At 37.2% G+C, this 22,572-nt stretch overlaps 1 protein-coding gene across 4 annotated transcripts in view; it reads right to left on the bottom strand.

Moving 5' to 3' along the window:
* Positions 1-466: 466 nt before the first annotated feature.
* LOC127846633 (transmembrane protein 8B-like) overlaps positions 467-22,572 on the bottom strand; it is a 38,577-nt gene continuing 16,471 nt past the window's right edge. For 3 of the 4 annotated variants that reach the window (XM_052378060.1, XM_052378062.1, XM_052378063.1), the window contains 8 exons: positions 19,801-20,057; positions 16,822-17,024; positions 14,447-14,601; positions 13,350-13,528; positions 12,143-12,286; positions 11,581-11,706; positions 8,590-8,797; positions 6,654-7,783 (listed from right to left, as the gene is read on the bottom strand). In XM_052378060.1, coding sequence (XP_052234020.1) covers positions 7,701-7,783; positions 8,590-8,797; positions 11,581-11,706; positions 12,143-12,286; positions 13,350-13,528; positions 14,447-14,601; positions 16,822-17,024; positions 19,801-20,057 — 1,355 coding nt within the window. In that variant the 3' untranslated portion in view covers positions 6,654-7,700. Of the gene's footprint in view, positions 1,578-6,653; positions 7,784-8,589; positions 8,798-11,580; positions 11,707-12,142; positions 12,287-13,349; positions 13,529-14,446; positions 14,602-16,821; positions 17,025-19,800; positions 20,058-22,572 lie in introns of those variants that run through there. The other variant, XM_052378061.1, reaches the window with a different exon arrangement.

The following is a 22,572-nucleotide window of genomic DNA, read 5'->3' as shown; positions in this document are numbered from 1 at the left end:
TTTAATAAAATTGTTTACAATTTGTTTAGAAAAACACATTGCGCACTAATATCAAGAACCAGTCGCTACATTTTACAAAGCCAAGAACCAGTCACTACATTTTACAAAGCCAAACATTGCGCACTAATATCAAGAACCAGTCACTACATTTTACAAAGCCAAACATTGCGCACTAATATCAAGAACCAGTCACTACATTTTACAAAGCCAAACTAAAACTTTAGCCGCGTTCTGGGAACACAGTGCTTAATGCATGTGCGTCACGTGTTGTTCAAGACTAGCCTGCGCAGGCTGATCAAGATGGCACTTTCCGCTTTTATGGGATTTTTCAGTTATAGCAAGTCTCTTCTAAACGAACATCCAGTAAAGGCAAATTGTCATTGATTTGCCTGTAAATTGTCATTGATTTGCCTGTAAATTGTCATTGATTTGCCTGTAAATTGTCATTGATTTGCCTGTAAATTGTCATTGATTTGCCTGTAAATTGTCATTGATTTGCCTGTAAATTGTCATTGATTTGCCTGTAAATTGTCATTGATTTGCCTGTAAATTGTCATTGATTTGCCTGTAAATTGTCATTGATTTGCCTGTAAATTGTCATTGATTTGCCTGTGCGGACTTCACAGGCTAATCTGGGACGACACTGTAAGCACATGAACAAGTCCAGTTCCCCAGAAGGAGGCTCGAATAGCCCCGCTTCCAGTTCCACAAGACTCCTCGGTAGCGCATGTTCGATGCGAATAGTGTTTGTAACGCTGACGTACCCTATTAAAACCGACGTAGCCATTATATCCCGTCAACCCTTGTAGTTTGTGGAAAAGACACTAGGAACGCATCTACGTTGGTTTTATTAGGCGTAAGCAAGGTTGGTTAACGATGACCGCGCGACGATGACATGTTATTTGGACCGCCATTTCATCTGCGATGTCTGCAAGCACCCCCAACTACCGGTATATAACAACAGCGTAGAAGCACAACTAATCATAAGCGAGTTTTGAGTGAAAGGCAGTAGTATTTTTACCAAAAAACAAATATGATAGAAATGCGCATTAAAAGAAATATGCACACCCTAAATTAAAAATAAAGTATTAACAACTTCATATTTGATTAAAGATCAATTTCGAAATAAACAAATCAACATCCAATGATTAAACTCGCGACTTGTGAGTCTTAAGAAGAACAGAGGGAGGTGACAGAGCGTTAACCAACCGCGCTAGTGGGACAGTATGAGGCTCGTTCTGGGAAAACTGGGCTTAACACATGTGCGTGGAGAGTCTACCCAGATTTGCACGTGCAGTCCGCAGACACTTATCAGGGACGACTTTCCGCTTTTATGACATTTTTCGTTTCAATTAATTCTCTTTAAAAAAAATCAAGTTAAGGCGGTAAGTGTCGTCCCTAAGCACATGCATATCTGGGATGTCACTTAACGCACATGCATTTAGCCCGGTTCAGTATTAGATTGAAATATAACAACTGTAATAGTAATTGAACTTGTCAAATACCCACGCAATAGCTCATTTCACGGGCAAATAGTGTGGCATCCACTAAAGTAATGTCTTGCACTTTAACATGACCTGAAACACGAAAATGAAAAAACAATCAAGTACCAATTTTTTCCACAATCACATCTTGAAGTGGAGGTGCATATATATAGTTTCCTTTCCTCGTCCTTTAGATGTTTGCTTTGCGCGTTACTAAAAAAGTATTGCTACTAGAGTTATGAAAATTTACACGCATATTATTATCACACGGACTCGACATAAGTGGTGTTTTCGACAAAAGTGAAATGTGGGGAAATCCTTCTCTTACTGATCATGACTCGTTAATAGTAGTTATATTTAAGAATTCATGCCCTATTGTATTGTTTAAACCATTATTGTATTTTAAAGAAATTGTCCCATGACATCGTTCCTGATGTGAAATGGCCTCTTGGATTTTTCTATGAGATATTTGAAATGTTAGCAGACTCAAACAACGAAATGTAGTGCTGTTTTATTAATAATCTGTGAGACTATGATGTCCATATATAAATAACAACAATAACAAATATAGACATTTAAAACATTATTTGAAATAACTATGCATGCTTTATGCCAGTATATAAATGAGCCGCGCTCTGAGAAAACAGAGCTTAATGCATATGCATACAAAATCCAAATAGAGTTTGTCGGTGGGAACTGAAAAAAGTCCTGAAATAGTATATTTTCTGCAGTCCGCATTACCTAATCAGAGACGACACTTTCCATTTTAATGGACTTTGTCGCTTAAAAGAAGTCACTAAAAAAATCAAGTCTAGGCGGAGAGTGTTGTCCCTGATTTGCCTGTGCAAACTGCAAAGACATAAATCTGGGATGACACTTTATGCACATGCATTAAGCCCAGTTTTCCGACAGCATGGCCCATCATTAGATGAATTGACAATCAACATAAGCTAAATGTTTGAATAAAAAAAAGCTAGACAATATTCATCTGGTGTACTCAATTACTCATGTTTTACAGGACAATTGGATATAAATTCCCCAGTGAAGGAATTCTTATGCTGATAATAACATTTACACATAATGATAATTGCTTCATATACAGGTGTTCAATAAGATACAGATATATTACATATAGAACAATATAAATCTATTTAACAAAGCACCTTGAGTATATAATCCGTGTAAACAAACAAAAAACAATAAAGCAAACATAACAAGTGAAAACGTCAAAAAACTGAGTATTGAGACAAAAATATCTAATTAAATTCTCTGATTTATAAATCACAGATGAATATCATTCAAAATTATAAATATATTTATCATAACAAAGTTCTAAAACAATTCAATATCAACTACTTTTGTCTGTATTTAAATGACCCTGTACATTATTGCAATATATGCTGTTAAGATATCGGCAGGTTAACATAGTAAACATACATGTACATGAACATCCGCACTGTCGTTTAATATAAATGCACTGTAAAACCTATACAAAATTACATTTGACTACTATAATTTGAGCCACGTTCTGAGAAAACAGGGCTTAATGCATGTGCATAAAGTGCTGACTGCACTGGCAAATCTGGAACAACATTTGATGCAAATGCATTAAGCCCTGTTTTCCCATAACAAGGCTCATTTGATCAATTCTTATGATAATGCAATGAAGAATATGACATTTTATTAGCACATACCGTACTTAGTGGCAAGAAAAGCGGTTTATTAATGTGATAACATTTTGATCTTCCTCTACAAAAATGCAGGAACAATAAAAACAACAACATAAATTATCAAAAATCAACAACTTGCATTAAATTGCAAAAAAGGGTGCAAGACAAACAACCCAATAAAAACAAGAGGCCCATGATAGCCTTTAAGAGCTCACCTGATTTCACATACACAGATTGCTTAATACTTGAAAAGGTGATCTAGTTTTTGGCCACACTTAACACAGCCAGACATGGCCTTCATATTGTCAAGATACCGTAAACATTCTGACAAAGTGTCATCACAACTGACTCATAAATGTAGCCCAAGAGTGGTAACAAGTTTTTCAGATTGGACACATGTGATACAGATTGGAACTTGGCCTGCTGGCTAGATATTGTAAAGATAAACAGTCTGACCAAGTTTCATCAAGCATGAGTCATTAATGTTGCCCCCTTAGTGGTAAGATTTGTTTAAAGATTTGACCTGGTGATCTTGTTTGTAGATGAAAGTGACCCAGATTCAAACTTGTCCTAAGTATTGTGAAGTATAACATTCTAGCCCATTTTCATAAAGATTAAGTAAAAAATGTGGCCTCTAGAGTGGTTAAAGGGTTTTTCTTAGATCTGACTTGGTATCCCACTTTTTTATGCCAGTGACTTAAATTTAAATAAATCCTTAGTATTGCCAAAATGACCATTCTGACATTGCTTTATCAAGATTGAGTCATAAATGTGGCCTCTAGAATTGTAACAAGTTTTTTTTTCAGATTTGACTTGGTGAATTTGATCTGGTTACTTAGTTTTTGGACGCACTTGACCCGGAATCAAACCCAACCCAAGTCCAATAGAAATATTCTGACCAAGTTTCATCCAGATCGAGTCATATGTGTTTTTCTAGAGTGGCAAATAAGGTTTTTCTAAGAGTTTACCTGAGGACCAAGTTTTTAACACAGTTGACCCAGATTCAAACTTGAGCTAGATATTGTCATGATAAACAATCTGACCAAGTTTCATTAAGATTGACTCATATATGTGGCCTCTAAAGTGGTTATTAGGATTTTCTAAGATTTGACCTGTTGACTGAGTTTTTCGGACACACATGACCCCATTTCAAACTCTGCCTAGATTTTGTCAAGATAATTATTCTGACCCGGTTTTATTAAGATTGTTTGAAAATGTTGCCTCTAGAGTGGTAATAAGCTTAAAGTTTATGACGAACACCCGACACCGCATGTCATCGGACATAGGCTGATCCCAATAGCCAACCTTGTGCACATAGTCAAGAGAGCTATAAATGAAAATTTAAAAAGAGCTGTGTTTGTGAAACAAATGCCCCCTACTGCACTTTGAAGCCGCACAGCAGCTTTTTAAGAGAAAATGGTTCAGTCCAAAGCCCCTTACTCTGTAAAAAATCTAACCTGATCAGTAAGTCATGTAGGTAGAATCACACATCAAATAAAGATCAAATCAGTATCTGAAAGCGTTGAAAAAAGTCTGTAAAATTGTTATTCTGGAGAAAATGTCCAACTCCAAAGCCAGTAACTTCTTCAAAAATCAATTGACCTGAACGAAACTTGAATATGAAGTTTTAGTCATGGAGGTCGACTCTCACAAACAAAAATCAGGCACATGTCTATCAGAGTTAAGGAAAAAACTTCGGAAACAAATGCCGAAGGGCAGACAGACAGACAGACAGTGCCACCCTATTGGGGGGAATAACATGTACATGATATTTCAGATCTTATATTCTTCCTTAGAGATTCACACATCACTGTTATATGTTGATATATCCCACATATTTCAGCTTATTCTTGCACAAATGGCAACAATGGTGAACACAACTTAAGACATAAAGTTTTTGCTTTATAACAGATATTCTGTTGAAGATGTAGAATGGTTTCAGAAAATTATATACATATTATAGATTATGAAAATGTATACTGACTTACTAAAGACAATGAAAATAAAGTAGTTAATAAAACTAGTTTAATACATGTGACAACATTTGTGATTACTGACCTTATAAAACAAAAGTGAACATTATTCTATTCTTCTATTTGCATGACCTGACAAGTACAATCTATAGTTTACAGTAACATTTAGACCCATTGGCAACATATACATTGAATTTCTTTTTTTTTAAACAAACCAAAGAAGAAAAATGTACTGTTAAATAAAACAAGCAATCAATCTATAAAAATAAGAGAAATATATTAAAAACAAATTACTTAAAGTAACATAAATACTCAAAATCAATGAATATTTCAAAAAATATTTTGTAAAATATAGTTAACCCATAAAAAATCAGTTTTTCATAAAGCAATAGCCAAAATTTCAACGATATATGTAGTATAGTAACAAAGATTTAAAGAGATTCAAAATGCTTGTTTTTTTGTGTGTACGACAATATTTTAAATATTAATTTCCCACCACGATATCCAACTATTTACGAGCAAACGCGAGACTGGCTTTGGTCAGCGTTAGAAGAACAACGTAGTTTTGAGAACTATATTGTGCTTCCCAAGTTGCCAGAAGCCAACCTTGCAATCGCTCCTAAATGTTCGGATATTGTAGCCGGAAATTTACATGGAATATATTGTGACACACAAAAAAAAAAAGACAAAATATGGTATCGCGTTAAATCTATGTTATCAGACCACATCTTGCGTTGAAATTTTGGCTTTTGCAATAAGGAACAGTGATTTTTTATGTGTTTAATTTATATTTCAAAATATTATATGAAATATTCGTTGATTTCGAGTATTTATGGGCTTTTAAAATTATTTTAATAATATAATTATACATGTATGATTATTAAATACAATCGTAAAATAAAAGCAATAAAATGAAATTATTTAAAAAAAACATCTACTATTGTTTAAAATGCAAAACCAAAAACCCAAATGGCAGATAAAACATGAGTAAAATGTTGAACACATACATCAGTCACAATACAAAAATTAACAAGATGGTCTAGAAAAGTAATTTTGTGTCCAAATTTAACTTTGGACCTTCAAGCATGAACTTGACCTTTAAAGTAGGGGGAAAGATGTTTAATGCAAAACATAATCTTCCCATGGTAGACATTTGTGGTAAGTTATTTTAATTGCATGATAAATGACAAATTAACAGTCTATACAAGCTGACCTCCTTCATATGTATGTTCCACGAGCGGGGTGAAAGCTTGTGTAATGCCGTCTCCTCATGGAGGTTATTTGAGCCAAATGATATGAGTCGCGTTCTGAGAAAACAGGGCATAATGCATGTGCGTAAAGTATCGTCCCAGATTAGCCTGTGCAGTCTGCACTCGCTAATCAGGGAGGACACTTTCCGCCTTAATTAAATCTTTGCTAAGAAGAGACTTCATTTAAACAAAACTGTCATAAAAGCGGAAAGTGTCATCCCTGATTAGCCTGTGCGGATTGCACAAGCTAATCTGGGACGATACTTTACGCTTATGCCCAGTTTTCTCAGAACACCACTCATTTATAAAGTTAGACAAAGTTAGAGTCTGGACAACCTGTTTTATGGCGAATTTGACTTTTGACCTTAACTACCCCATCCCCTGTTTAGCATGTTTTAAGGGCACAGATGACCCATGTTCGAACTGAGCCGAAAACATTATTAGCACAAAATATTCTGAGCAATTTTTATAAACTGTTAATTTAAGTGCATTCAGAAGCTTTTTTGAATTTTACCTAGTGACCTTGTTGACATTGAGGGATGAAGTTTTAAACTCGGCCGAAATATCATTTGAACAAATGTTCGGACCAGCCTCATGAAGATTGAGCAATAAAAGTAGCCTCTAAAGTTTTAAAAAGGTCACTGCATAACAGCAAACAAACCACAGACAAAAGGTGAACACAGAACTCACTTTGAGCGAAAATGATCTGAAATGTTCACATACATAAAACTTAAGTTAAGATTCCCCTTAAGAGCGTTATGAACACTGGTCCTGGTTTATTGTGGATTAAAGTGTTTCTACTGGCCCTGCTCTATTCTGGATGGTAGTGTTACTTTGCACTTCATTTGTTGTTGTTTTTTAATGTAGGCTTTGAAGGTTTATTGCAGTTTTTAAAGGGAGAATATAACTTATAGGAGAGACCATACACATGTTACAGCTAAAAAAAAAAGATTCACAAAATGAACTCGTATGCAAGTATCCTGCAGCAATATCTAGATAATATAGTTCTGAATGGTGCTGATATGGGCTGGTTTCCTGCAGTAATATCTAGATAATATAGTTCTGACTGGTGCTGATATGGGTTGGTTTCCTGCAGTAATATCTAGATAATATAGTTCTGAATAGTGCTGATATGGGTTGGTTTCCTGCAGTAATATCTAGATAATATAGTTCTGACTGGTGCTGATATGGGATGGTTTCTTGCGGCAATATCTAGATGATATAGTTCTGACTGGTGCTGATATGGGTTGGTTTCCTGCAGTAATATCTAGATGAAATAGTTCTGACGGGTACCAGATATGGGCTGGTTTCCTGCGGCAATATCTAGATGATATAGTTCTGACGGGTACCTGCTATGGGCTGGTAAGAGGAACCACCTAAACTGTTGTCCTTTACTTTGTACTGAACTGAAATTAAATAGAAGGACTATCAAGGAAACATGCCAGCTATAAACAAGAGCTGTCTCCATTGAAAGACATATGCCCCCGAAAAATGCTTTTTCAAAACCTAAACGCTGATTTCAAAACCTTAACGGGGACCCTAAGTTTAAGGTCAAAGGGGTCAAAATTTGTGTGCGTATGGGAAGGCCTTGTCTATATACACATGCATACCAAATATTAAGGTTACATCTGAAGAGACATTAGTTATGAGCATTTTTCGAAACCTAAACGCAAAAGTTTGATGGCCAGACAGACGGACGGACAGTGTGACTGCTATATGCCACCCTACCGGGGCATAAAAAACAATATACCTGATACAGGTAAAATTTAAATATTTGAAATGTGATAACCCTATTTTTGTTCCCAAAATAAAGGTATCAACTCTTAAAAACATAGCTTTAAAGGCTGCTTTTTGACAGACCTCCATTTCATAGAAAGAGAAATTAACAGTCAATAAACATATAATATACATTCAGAAGTCACTTGGAGTACCCATAAAAAAACAGCAACTTAAAAAAAATTATTAAGAGATTTTGTGTATGATTTTTGTGAAATAAAGTCTATGCATTTACAGGAAATATGCATTATCTTATTTAAATTAACTAAATGAGCCTCTTTTAGAAAAACAAAAATCCAGTTGAGGTGGAAAGTGTTGTCCCTGATTAAACTGTGTGGACTGCACAGGCCAATATGTGAGGACACTTTATGTACATGCATTTAGCCCAGTTTTCCCAGAACCTGGCTCATAGTATATCCAGCCCAGCCCCTCTTACCCCTTGAGTCCCTGGGAGGCAGTAACAGGAGCACACTGAGGGCCATGCAGGCGTGCCAGGCACTGTGGGTGTACATGTAGTTGGTCTCCCGCTCCACAAACGAGAATATACACAAACCGCCCGCCGCTAGCAAGAGGCCGGGTACCAGAAACATCAGGTACTTCTTCATGCTGGGGTAGCACTTGTGGCGGTAACAACACCGACATATCTGTTCAATGGGTACATTACAAGTAAAATAACAAACTGTCAATAACAAGCGGCTACCAAGACTATATTGAATACTTAAAACTTAAGAGAATATCTTCAAACAAGTGCTGTTTGTAAAACATGCATGCCCCCCATATGGGCTGTCAGTTGTAGTGGCAGCCATTGTGTGAATATGTTTTTTGTCACTGTGACCTTGACCTTTGACCTAGTGACCTGAAAATCAAAAGGGGTCATCTGCCAGTCATGATCAATGTACCTATGAAGTTTCATTATCCTAGGCCTAATTATTCTTGAGTTATCATCAGGAAACCATTTAACTGTTTTGAGTCACTGTGACCTTGACCTTTGACCTAGTGACCTGAAAATTTATAGGGTCATCTGCCAGTCATGATCAATGTACCTATGAAGTTTCATGATTCAAGGCTTAAGCATTATTGAGTTATCATCCAGAAACCATTTTACTATTTCAAGTCACTGTGACCTTGACCTTTGACCTAGTGACCTGAAAATCAAAAGGGGTTATCTGCCAGTCATTATCAATGTACCTATGAAGTTTCATGATCCTAGGCGTAAGAATTCTTGAGTTATCATCCGGAATCCATTTTACTGTTTCGAGTCACTGTGACCTTGACCTTTGATCCAGTGACCTGAAAATCAAGAGGGGTCATTTGCCAGTCATGATTAATGTTTCTATGAAGTTTCATGATCCTTGGCGTAAGCATTCTTGAGTTATCATCCGGAAACCATTTTACTGTTTTGAGTCACTGTGACCTTGACCTTTGACCTAGTGACCTGAAAATCAATAGATGTCATCTGCCAGTCATGATCAATGTACCTATTAGGTTTCATGATCCTAGGCTTAAGCATTCTTGAGTTATTATCCGTAGACCGTTTTACTGTTTCGAGTCACTGTGACCTTGACCTTGAACTAGTGACCTAAAAATCAAAAGGGGTCATCTGCCACTCATGATCAATGTACCTATGAAGTTTCATGATCCTAGGCCTAAGCGTTCTTGAGTTATCATCCGGAAACCATCTGGTGGACGGACGGACTGACCGACGGACATGTGCAAAACAATATACCCCCTTTTCTTCGAAGGGGGGCATAATTATATAAAATTGTCCATGCCCAAAATACTTTCTTGACGATCATCAACATTTTAAGGAAATTAACTGCTAAGGTATTACAGAGATCCAGCCACTTTAAGAGCAGTTCAAACACAAGCTACTGGTACGTTTAGTACCGACAGATACACCAGTGCAAGGCTTGATGCATCCCTCTGTGTGGGTGTATTCAAATGTGGACATGATTTGATAACAAGAGTGCCAAACTGTCACAAGATACGCCCGTTCAAAGGTTTTGGACACCATGCTCAATGCTTGAAATGCACTAAGTGACCTCGAGACCTAGTTATTGACCCGGCATGACCCATATTTGAACTTGACCTAGATATCATTTAGATGTAACATCTGACTTAATTTGGTGAAGATCAGATGAAAACTACTTCAATTAGAGAGCGGACACCATGCTAAATGCTTGAAATGCACTATGTGACCTCGTGACCTCGTTTTTAACCCGGCATGACCCATATTTGAACTTGACCTACATATCATCTTGACACAACCTCTGACCAAATTAGGTGAAGATCAGATGAAAACTTCTTCAATTAGAGAGCAGACACCATGCGAAATGCTTGAAATGCACTAAGTAACCTCATGACCTAGTTTTTGACCCGGCATGACCCATATTTGAACTTGACCTACATATCATCTAGACACAACTTCTGACCAAATTTGGTGAAGATCAGATGAAAACTTCTTCAATTAGAGAGCAGACACCATTCTAAATGCTTGAAATGCACTAAGTAACCTCGTGACCTAGTTTTTGACCCGGCATGACCCATATTTGAACTTGACCTACATATCATCTAGACACAACTTCTGACCAAATTTGGTGAAGATCAGATGAAAACTACTTCAATTAGAGAGCGGACACCATGCCTAATCCTTGAAATGCAATAAGTGACCCCCGAGACCTAGTTTTTGACCCGGCATGACCCACATTCGAACTTAACCTAGATATTGTCTAGACACAACTTCTGACCAAGTTTGGTGAAGATCAGATGAAAACTATTTGAATTAGAGAGGGGACACTGCTGTGGACGCCGCCCGCCAAGGGTGAAACTATAATACGTCCGTTTTTAAAAACAGGCGTATAAAAATAAATAACCAGATAAGTGTCAAGCACAGAGAAAAAAAACTGAACCAATCTCCAAGGCTTGTGGTTTACGTTGTCTAAACCTCGCTAAATTAAACTGTCTTGTATATATTTAACAATAACCTCTTCTATAAAACTATTTGAGTAAGAGAGCAGACAAGGGTTAAAGAGCAGATAAGGTTAATTGGGCCAATTGTACCAGTCAAGGCCGTAATTCAGAGTTGATTCAGGCAATCTGTTTGGTCATCGCACTTGAACTAGATATTATGCCCACAAATATTGTCACTATATTCAATGATAATCCAATTTAAAGTTTATGAAACATAGAAACCAGACATTGTATTCCTTGAAGCTGTCCCTGGCAAAGATGCCTACCCACCTGCCACAGGTGTTTCAAGCAAAACCTTTAATTTTTTTAAACGGAAGCAAGAAAAGTTTTCAGAAGCTTTTTTAACAAAGTCAAATGTAAGCTAAAACATAACATTTTGTTATCTGAAATTTACATTGTTATATTTTAGTCTTGGGTTTAAATCCAATGACATTCCATCTATGACGCCATGTCTTACCCAGGACACAAGAATGAGTGTGAGCCCCACACCTGCGGGTACAAGGAACAGGAAGGCGCTGGTGCGGCGGTACATCACTCCTATCAACAGACCCAGCGGGCCGCACATCTGTAGGAAACCCTTCCACTGGACATAGAAGTACCATGTTTAATATTGACATAATAATAAAAAAATTACCGGTAGTTGTTTATTTTATGACTTCATTTAGTTATTGGTAATTCAATGTTTCACAGTGAAAAATAACAATGTAAATTCCTAGCTCCTGAATTTAAAAAGTTATTTAAACTGATCATCAACGATGCCAGGCTCAACATAAAGATATTATTGCTGTAAAATTCTCCAGTTAAACCATTTTAAAATGTCAACAAACGATGGAAAAGCATTAAAGAAAAAAGTAACATTGTTCATAGATAATAGATTTGTTTTTCCACTAGTCATCATAGAAACTGAAGTCATTTGCAACAAATTCAAGGCATCAGGCGTTGACTATAATTTAAACAAATTTCTTCAATTGTGTTAATTATATTTAGTTATCCTGCACCATCAAGTTGCGGGTTCAAACCTGTAGGGGTGGTCTAGCCATGGCAACAAGTGTGATCCAGATGGAAGTTGCAGATGCTAAGAAGTCTGCATGACTGACGATGTTTATTGGCATGGCGCAGTACGTGAAGTCCTCCCTCCGGCCCCCATCACATGCATGGTACAGCTGAACATAATATAATAAACTTTCAACTTTTTGCATTTTTTTGTTTAAAAGTAAGTCTCTTTTAAACAAAATTCCAGCTTAGGCGAAATGTGTTGTTTCTGATTAGCCTGTGCAAACTGCACAGGCTTATCTGGGATTACACACTTTGCACATTCATTAAGCCATGTGTAACGGCACTACCTAAATCATTATCCAGATGTGCATGGTAATTATGACATACATTATCTTACTATTGGCTTCATACATAAAATCTTACTATTTAACGGATTTATAGAGTCAATATCAAAATTGACTCTTACCATTTACTCATCACAAAACAAACATTTGATATGTTTGATTTTTGCAACAACCATTTAACATATGCTTCCCATGAACAATAGTTAAAGTGTAATCACGACTCATATCATATACACAATTATAATTTGAATGTATTTTTTGTTTATCAAAATAATTAACCTTAACAAAGTTCTAAGATATTAAATATTGCAGAGATGATGACATGAAAACTCAACTGTGGCATAAGGGACATGGTGTCATCCTAGGGACAGGGAAGTCTGGACTAGATCCTCACTATGGAAGCGTTCTTTAAACCTCCATAATTACACCATGTGCTCTTTCTACCAAATAAAAGAACTCAAGAGCATACTAATAAACCTTTGGCTTTCAAAGTAATAAAGTCAAAATAAACATTTCAACTTAACCGACAGGGCAGATAGGTTGAGCCTAAAGAAATAAAACTACTAGAACTTTCCCTCTGCTCAAGGATTCATCTAAACTGGTTCATATCCAGAACATGAGCCACGATCTTTGAAAACCGGGCTAACTGCGTGTGGGTATAGTGTTGTCCCAGATAAGCCTGCTCAGTCATCACAGGCTAACAAGGCAGAACACTTTCTGCCTACATTAGATTTTCGATAAGGGCAGAAAGTGTTGTCACTGATAAGCTTGAACAGGATTATCTGGGACAACACCATACGCACGTGCATTAAACCCATTTTTCCCAGAACGCGGTTCTTATTATCAGACTCGGTGAATGTAATTTCTGACCAGTCCTCCTACATACCCCTGAGAAGACCATGTTGTATGCGTAGACCAACGCCTCAACATAATATCTCCTGTACGCAGCCAGCACAATGGCGGGTATGAATATAAGGTTACTCAGCGTGAGAAGAAGTAGTTCCTGCAGCTGATGACCGTCTGCTTCCACTGCTGTGCCGTCTGTGCAGTCAAAACCACGCCAACCTACAATGTATAAGTTCCTATGTACAAATAAAGAGTTAAAACCTGCAAAAACCTACTTAACACATAAATTTGTGGTGGGTCATGCAATTCTTTTTGCCACAAAATCAATAAGTGAAGAGAACCATTTTTAAACAAAAGATGTGTTTGTCAGAAACACAATGCCCCCTTCTGCACCGCTTTGAAGCCATATATTTGACTTTTGACCTTAAATGATGACATTGACCTTGACCTTTCACCACTCAAAATGTGCAGCTCCATGAAATACACATGCATGCCAAATATCAAGTTGCTATCTTCAATATTGCAAAAGTTATGACCAATGTTAAAGTTTTTGGACGGACGCACGGACTGACAGGCAGACGAACTGACGGACAGTTCAACTGCTAAATTCCACTCTACCGGGGGCATAAAAACAAACATGTAACCAAATGAACCCAAAAATAATGCATATTTTTAAAGTTTTCATAGGCTTACGTACATTTCATCTGAATTCAAAGAATTAAATGGTTTAAATAGGAATTTCACTAAATTGAAAAGGTTCTGTATGTTCTGTTACATGTTTTCCATTAATTATGTTACCAATTGAATTTGCTCTGGTTTGATGTTCAGTCATACTATAGCTAGTTGGAATGTGGCAGGTTATAAGAAATGTTGATTAGCCATTCGTAACAATGATTGCAAAAATTGTTTATAATGTGGCTTTGATTGTTTTTGTGCAATAGCATTATGCAAATCAAATATTTTATTAGAATGTATTATGAAATAACATTTGCCATTTTTTCATTTACTCTACCCTAAAATGTTAAGACCATGTGAAAAATGCAAGTTGGACTTCTTCATTATATTACAATGTTACAGTATTTTCAAAGAGAAAGCCTGCTTTAACACCTATGAAATTTGAGGCAAAAATTACACTACCATCGTCACATTTGCATGTAGTGTACAACACGTGCCCATTGAGGTAGTTGATACAGCGGCCATGTTTGCTGCAACCCCCCTCGGAGCATGCATCCGTTACTATGGAAACATCGACTGCAGCTGACAGCTGTCCACATGGCTGAACATCCACAGTACTGAAAATGAATACAGGCTTTTTTTAACCTACAGTCAAAACTGTCACTTGAGAATAACGGTCAACTGCAGACAACAGTCAGTTTGGATTCCCCTCCAACGAAAATCACTCTATCGTACACTTGAGAATAACGGTCAAAAGTCCATAACAGCCAACGGCCAGTATATTCCACTCCAAAAGTCATATTTGAAGTGAAAACAACGGTCACGCGTCAATTGTTTGGAGTCGCAAAAAGCTAAAACACAGCACATCATTTGTCTGTCTATTTTGCTGATTAAGTCATTGATTTAGTTAAACAATATGAAATTGAATCAATTTATAATATATTATTCTGTATTATTGAATGTAAGTAAATTATGTTTTATGCTGAGTTATCGACAATGAACCTTTTTTTACACTGTATGCAAACGACTAGGTAGATTAAATTATCAGAGCAATACTACCAACTGACGAACCATCTAAAAACTGTGATCCTAAAACAACGGTCACCTGTGGACAATGACCACTTTGGTAATTTCACTTGACTGACCGCTGTTCTCAGTTTTGAGTGTATATAACTTAGCTTGATTACATCAAAAGCCTTAATCTTATTGGTTCACTTCTTAGTCTTTTAACAGGGAAGAGAAAGTACTTGGTGTCTCGGTAGAAGATATTAGTCTCGTTCTGCGAAAACTGGGCTTAATGCATGTGCTTAACTCTTTCAGTGCTGGAATCGAATTTTGAAGGCCTTTGCAAACAGTTTGGATCCAGATGAGATGCCACAGAACGTGGCGTCTCATCAGGATCCAAACTGTTTGCTATTCTGATAGTATTCTTTGAAAAAAATCGAAGAAAATGCTAATTCTAGAAATTCAGCAGACGACATTTAAGCAGACGACAAATTTTCCAGCATGCCAAGGGTTAAAGTGTTGTCTCAGATTAGCCAGTGCAGTCTGCACAGGCAAGTCAGGAATGGCTTTTCATTTTTTTATGTATTTTTTTTCTATTTAAGGACACATCTTCTTAGCGCAAATCCAGTTAAGGTGGAACTTGTCTTCCCTGATTAGCCTGAGCAGACTGCACAGCCAAAATTGGGACAATATAAGCACATGTATTAAGCCCAATTTTCCCATAATGAGGCTTATATTACCACTGCTCCCATGGTGGAGATCAAACCGAGGACCTCCTGACTGCCAGGCTGACACAATATCCACTACACCACAACAACCTCGAATACACTTTTTTTGTGTAACATTATGGCATGTGTAATACAGTAAGGGATCACATTTTCTTGCAAAGTCAATAGCACCAGAAGCCTCCAATTAGGCTCAAGTTGTATTCAAAATATGTGCAACTTATAGCAATACAACTTAAAGATACTCCAAAAGTGCATAAAACAAGTATGCAATAATACTTAAAATATAGTTGATCATGTTTTATAGGCCAATTAACTGTTACAATTGGAAAGAATAAAGCTAAACAATTAACCATGTATGTGATAACCCTAATAGTTGAATGCATTTGAATGACAAACAATTGTGAAACATTTTAAATTGTTGATGATATTAAATTCAACTATGATCTCACTACCTGTTTGGCAATAATTAAAATTTGGAATACAGCTTCTCAGCTCAGAAAAGAAGACTTTTTTAATTGATTACTAAGTAGTTTAACACCTTTCATTAAGCTTTTTTATCTTATTTTTTAAATCTGCAATAATCCAGTTAGAACAAAAGAATTTCAATATAAAGCAATACAAGAGCACCTCATAATGGGTGCCAACGCTCAGCTGCGGGTGCAGTTTCGAACAAGAAACCGTCGGAGACGAGTGATGCTCCCCAAAGTTTTTTTTTTCCACAATATTGCACTATATATTCAGATAAAAGGAAACGTCTTGAGGGCACAGTAGTTGTTTTTTTTGGGGGGGAGCATAATAAATGAAAGCTTGTCAGATTTTTTTTTTTTTTAGAGGTCACAGTGACCTTGACCTTTGACCTAGTGACCCCAAAATGGGTGTGGCATGTAGAACACATTAAAGTGCATCTACATATGAAGTTTCAAAGTTGTAGGTGGAAGCACTTTGATTTTAGAGCCAATGTAAAGGTTTTATCACGGCGGACTTCGAGCTGGCTATGACAATGCCTCAGGTTTTCTCTTAAAACAGCCGAGTTTGTTTTCATACAATGAGACTCAAATAATCTGCTTACTTTTTAAAAACACAATTGAAAGTCACCTAATGTACCTGTTCTGATCCAGTCTGTAGCATTGCATTTGAACACTGATAAACCAATACCCAGACTGGGGGTAGGGCACAATGACCTTCATGTGACCTTGAGAACTGTTAAGGATGCCACGGTAACCATCTGTGCACAGTGACTGATTACCACCAAAAGGAATGGCCTCTTTTTGAAAGCACACATTGAGTTTTACTTGCAAGTCATTATTCTGAAAAAATAGTGTTACAATTGTCAAGGTTACATTTTTAAAACGAGACAGTTGACATATACACAAGACAATTGACTAAAACATAAGAGATTGACCTATACAAAAGACAATTAAACTTAACAAAAGACAAGTGACCTATTTAAAAGACAATCAACCTACACAAAAGACAATTGACATATACTTAAACACAGTGACCTATGGGCTATACACAAGTCAAATGACCTATAGCATGTCAATCTAACAACTGTTATAACATATTAAAGTATTGAGGACTGAAATGGTCAGCATTCCATTAAACCTTTGCATATAAACAGGATTTTAAGTAATTTTCACACTTTTGTGGAAGCAACACTTATAAGTTAGATTACTTAACAATAAAAGTCAGAATTTGTGTTACCTGACGTCTGAAAGCTTATGTGAAATTTTGTCTTTTATGTCTCAAAACACACATCACAAACTCAGAAATAATATAAAGGGCAATGACTCCAAACAACATTTGATCCAGACTAGCATTTCTTATGCACTGATCCAGACTAGCAGATCTTATGCACTGATCCAGACTAGCAGTTCTTATGCACTGATCCAGACTAGCATTTCTTATGCACTGATCCAGACTAGCATTTCTTATGCACTGAACCAGACTAGCAGTTCTTATGCACTGATCCAGACTAGCAGTTCTTATGCACTGATCCAGACTAGCAGTTCTTATGCACTGATCCAGACTAGCAGTTCTTATGCACTGATCCAGACTAGCAGTTCTTATGCACTGATCCAGACTAGCATTTCTTATGCCCTGATCCAGACTAGCAGTTCTTATGCACTGATCCAGACTAGCAGTTCTTATGCACTGATCCAGACTAGCAGTTCTTATGCACTGATCCAGACTAGCAGATCTTATGCAATGATCCAGACTAGCAGTTCTTATGCACTGATCCAGACTAACAGTTCTTATGCACTGATCCAGACTGGTAGATCTTATGCACTGATCCAGACTAGCAGTTCTTATGCACTGACCCAGACTAGCAATTCTTATGCACTGATCTAGACTAGCAGTTCTTATGCCCTGATCCAGACTAGCAGTTCTTATGCACTGATCCAGACTAGCATTTCTTATGCCCTGATCCAGACTAGCAGTTCTTATGCACTGATCCAGACTAGCAGTTCTTATGCACTGATCCAGATTAGCAGTTCTTATGCACTGATCCAGACTAGCAGTTCTTAAGCACTGATCCAGACTAGCATTTCTTATGCCCTGATCCAGACTAGCAGTTCTTATGCACTGATCCAGACTAGCAGTTCTTATGCACTGATCCAGACTAGCAGTTCTTATGCACTGATCCAGACTAGCAGATCTTATGCACTGATCCAGACTAGCAGTTCTTATGCACTGATCCAGACTAGCAGTTCTTATGCACTTTTCCAGACTAGCAGTTCTTATGCACTGATCAAGACTCGCAGTTCTTATGCACTGATCCAGACTAGCAGATCTTATGCACTGATCCAGACTAGCAGTTCTTATGCACTGATCCAGACTCGCAGTTCTTATGCACTGATCCAGACTAGCAGATCTTATGCACTGATCCAGACTAGCAGTTCTTATGCACAGCATCTCTCCTAAATTAGATATGAGCCTAACTCTGGGTTCAATGCATGTGTGCAAAGTGTATTACCACAAATATGTGTGTAAAGTGTATTACCACAATCATGTGTGTAAAGTGTATTACCACAATCATGTGTGTAAAGTGTATTACCACAATCATGTGTGTAAAGTGTATTACCACAATCATGTGTGTAAAGTGTATTACCACAATCATGTGTGTAAAGTGTATTACCACAATCATGTGTGCAAAGTGTATTACCACAATCATGTGTGTAAAGTGTATTACCACAATCATGTGTGTAAAGTGTATTACCACAATGCATGTGTGTAAAGTGTATTACCACAATCATGTGTGTAAAGTGTATTACCACAATGCATGTGTGTAAAGTGTATTACCACAATCATGTGTGTAAAGTGTATTACCACAATCATGTGTGTAAAGTGTATTACCACAATCACGGATGACACTTTCCGCCTAAAATTGAATTTTGCTAAGAAGACCCTTCTTTTAATAAAAACAAGGGACAAAATTGTCACAAAACCAGGTTTTCATTGTGAAAAAAAAATCTGATAAAGGGAGAAAACTCAAACTGATCTTTTGAAATGAACAAACAAAATTGCCCCCCTTTGTAAGTTTTTTTTTTTTTTTTTAAATCTTTTTTTAGTCGTGGCGACCTTGACATTGGAGATATTGACATGATTCTTTCGTGCGACACACCGTCCCATGATGGTGAACAAATGTGCCAAATGATTTTAAAATCTCACAATGAATGACATAGTTATGGCCAGGACAAGCTAATTTTTTTACCTTTGAACTCAAAGTGTGACCTGAACCTTGGAGATATCGACGTAATTATTTCGCGCGACACACCGTCCAATGATGGTGAACAAATGTGCCAAATGATTTTAAAATCTGACAATGAACGACATAGTTATGGCCCGGACAAGCTTGTTCCGCCAGCCCGCCAGCCAGCCAGCCCGCCCGCATTCGCCAATCTAATAACCAGTTTTTTCCTTCGGAAAACCTGGTTAAAAACCATCAAAGCAGAAAGTGTAGTCACTGAAAAGCCTGAGAAAACTGCACATGCTAATCTGGGACGACACTTTACGCACATGCATTGAGCCACTTTTTTTTCAGAAAACGGATCATTGCCAAACCTACTAGGTCCAACTTACTTCAACTGCTACAATGTCTTGCATCTGGACATTGACAATTAGGCTTCCCCCATTGTCCACAGCATCAACAATTCTAAACGGCACAACCTGTGTGAACCCTTCCATCATCTGCAACAGCACATCCTCAAACCTGCTGCCATTGATGTAGCCAAACTTGTTGTGAAACTTTGGGTTGAACGTGAATTTGTCGAGCATGGGAATCAGTCCACACTGGCCCAGCTGGGGACCAGATTGGTATGATGTCATGGCAACACAGTCTGAAGAAACATGGCAAAATTTCCAAATATTTCCTTGTTAAGAAATGTGGGTAATACTTTAAATGAGCCGCTCTCTGGGAAAAGCAGGCTAAATCAATGTGCTTAAAGTATCATCCCATGTGAACCTATGTAGTAAGCACTGGCTAAATCAATGTGCTTAAAGTACCATCCCATATGAACCTATGCAGTAAGCACTGGCTAATCAATGTGCTTAAAGTGTCATCCCATATGAACCTATGCAGTAGGTAGGCTAAATCAATGTGCTTAAAGTATCATCCTATATGAACCTATGCAGTAAGCACTGGCTAATCAATGTGCTTAAAGTATTATCCCATGTGAACCTATGTAGTAAGCAGGCTAAATCAATGTGCTTAAAGTATCATCCCATATGAACCTATGCAGTAAGCACTGGCTAAATCAATGTGCTTAAAGTATCATCCCATATGAACCTATGCAGTAAGCACTGGCTAATCAATGTGCTTAAAGTATCATCCCATATGAACCTATGCAGTAAGCAGGCTAAATCAATGTGCTTAAAGTATCATCCCATATGAACCTATGCAGTAGGTAGGCTAAATCAATGTGCTTAAAGTATCATCCCATATGAACCTATGCAGTAGGTAGGCTAAATCAATGTGCTTAAAGAATCATCCCATATGAACCTATGCAGTAAGCACTGGCTAATCAATGTGCTTAAAGTACCATCCCATATGAACCTATGCAGTAAGCACTGGCTAAATCAATGTGCTTAAAGTATCATCCCATATGAACCTATACAGTAAGCACTGGCTAATCAATGTGCTTAAAGTATCATCCCATATGAACCTATGCAGTAAGCACTGGCTAATCAATGTGCTTAAAGTACCATCCCATATGAACCTATGCAGTAGGTAGGCTAAATCAATGTGCTTAAAGTATCATCCCATATGAACCTATGTAGTAAGCAGGCTAAATCAATGTGCTTAAAGTGTCATCCCATATGAACCTATGCAGTAAGCAGGCTAAATCAATGTGCTTAAAGTATCATCCCATATGAACCTATGCAGTAAGCACTGGCTAATCAATGTGCTTAAAGTATCATCCCATATGAACCTATGCAGTAAGCAGGCTAAATCAATGTGCTTAAAGTATCATCCTATATGAACCTATGCAGTAAGCAGGCTAAATCAATGTGCTTAAAGTATCATCCTATATGAACCTATGCAGTAAGCAGGCTAAATCAATGTGCTTAAAGTATCATCCTATATGAACCTATGCAGTAAGCAGGCTAAATCAATGTGCTTAAAGTATCATCCTATATGAACCTATGCAGTAAGCAGGCTAAATCAATGTGCTTAAAGTACCATCCCATATGAACCTATGCAGTAAGCAGGCTAAATCAATGTGCTTAAAGTATCATCCTATATGAACCTATGCAGTAAGCAGGCTAAATCAATGTGCTTAAAGTATCATCCCATATGAACCTATGCAGTAAGCACTGGCTAATCAATGTGCTTAAAGTACCATCCCATATGAACCTATGCAGTAAGCACTGGCTAAATCAATGTGCTTAAAGTATCATCCCATATGAACCTATACAGTAAGCACTGGCTAATCAATGTGCTTAAAGTATCACCCCATATGAACCTATGCAGTAAGCACTGGCTAATCAATGTGCTTAAAGTACCATCCCATATGAACCTATGCAGTAAGCACTGGCTAAATCAATGTGCTTAAAGTATCATCCCATATGAACCTATGCAGTAAGCACTGGCTAATCAATGTGCTTAAAGTGTCATCCCATATGAACCTATGCAGTAGGTAGGCTAAATCAATGTGCTTAAAGTATCATCCCATATGAACCTATGTAGTAAGCAGGCTAAATCAATGTGCTTAAAGTGTCATCCCATATGAACCTATGCAGTAAGCAGGCTAAATCAATGTGCTTAAAGTATCATCCCATATGAACCTATGCAGTAAGCACTGGCTAATCAATGTGCTTAAAGTATCATCCCATATGAACCTATGCAGTAAGCAGGCTAAATCAATGTGCTTAAAGTATCATCCTATATGAACCTATGCAGTAAGCAGGCTAAATCAATGTGCTTAAAGTATCATCCTATATGAACCTATGCAGTAAGTAGGCTAAATCAATGTGCTTAAAGTATCATCCCATATGAACCTATGCAGTAAGTAGGCTAAATCAATGTGCTTAAAGTATCATCCCATATGAACCTATGCAGTAAGCAGGCTAAATCAATGTGCTTAAAGTACCATCCCATATGAACCCTTGCAGTAAGCAGGCTAAATCAATGTGCTTAAAGTATCATCCCATATGAACCTATGCAGTAAGCAGGCTAAATCAATGTGCTTAAAGTACCATCCCATATGAACCTATGCAGTAAGCAGGCTAAATCAATGTGCTTAAAGTGTCATCCCATATGAACCTATGCAGTAAGCACTGGCTAATCAATGTGCTTAAAGTATCATCCCATATGAACCTATGCAGTAAGCAGGCTAAATCAATGTGCTTAAA

The sequence above is a fragment of the Dreissena polymorpha genome, chromosome 9 (assembly GCF_020536995.1).
Source record: "Dreissena polymorpha isolate Duluth1 chromosome 9, UMN_Dpol_1.0, whole genome shotgun sequence".
In the NCBI taxonomy this organism is placed as follows: Eukaryota; Metazoa; Mollusca; class Bivalvia; order Myida; family Dreissenidae; genus Dreissena; species Dreissena polymorpha.
This window is presented reverse-complemented; position numbering and strand designations above follow the sequence as displayed.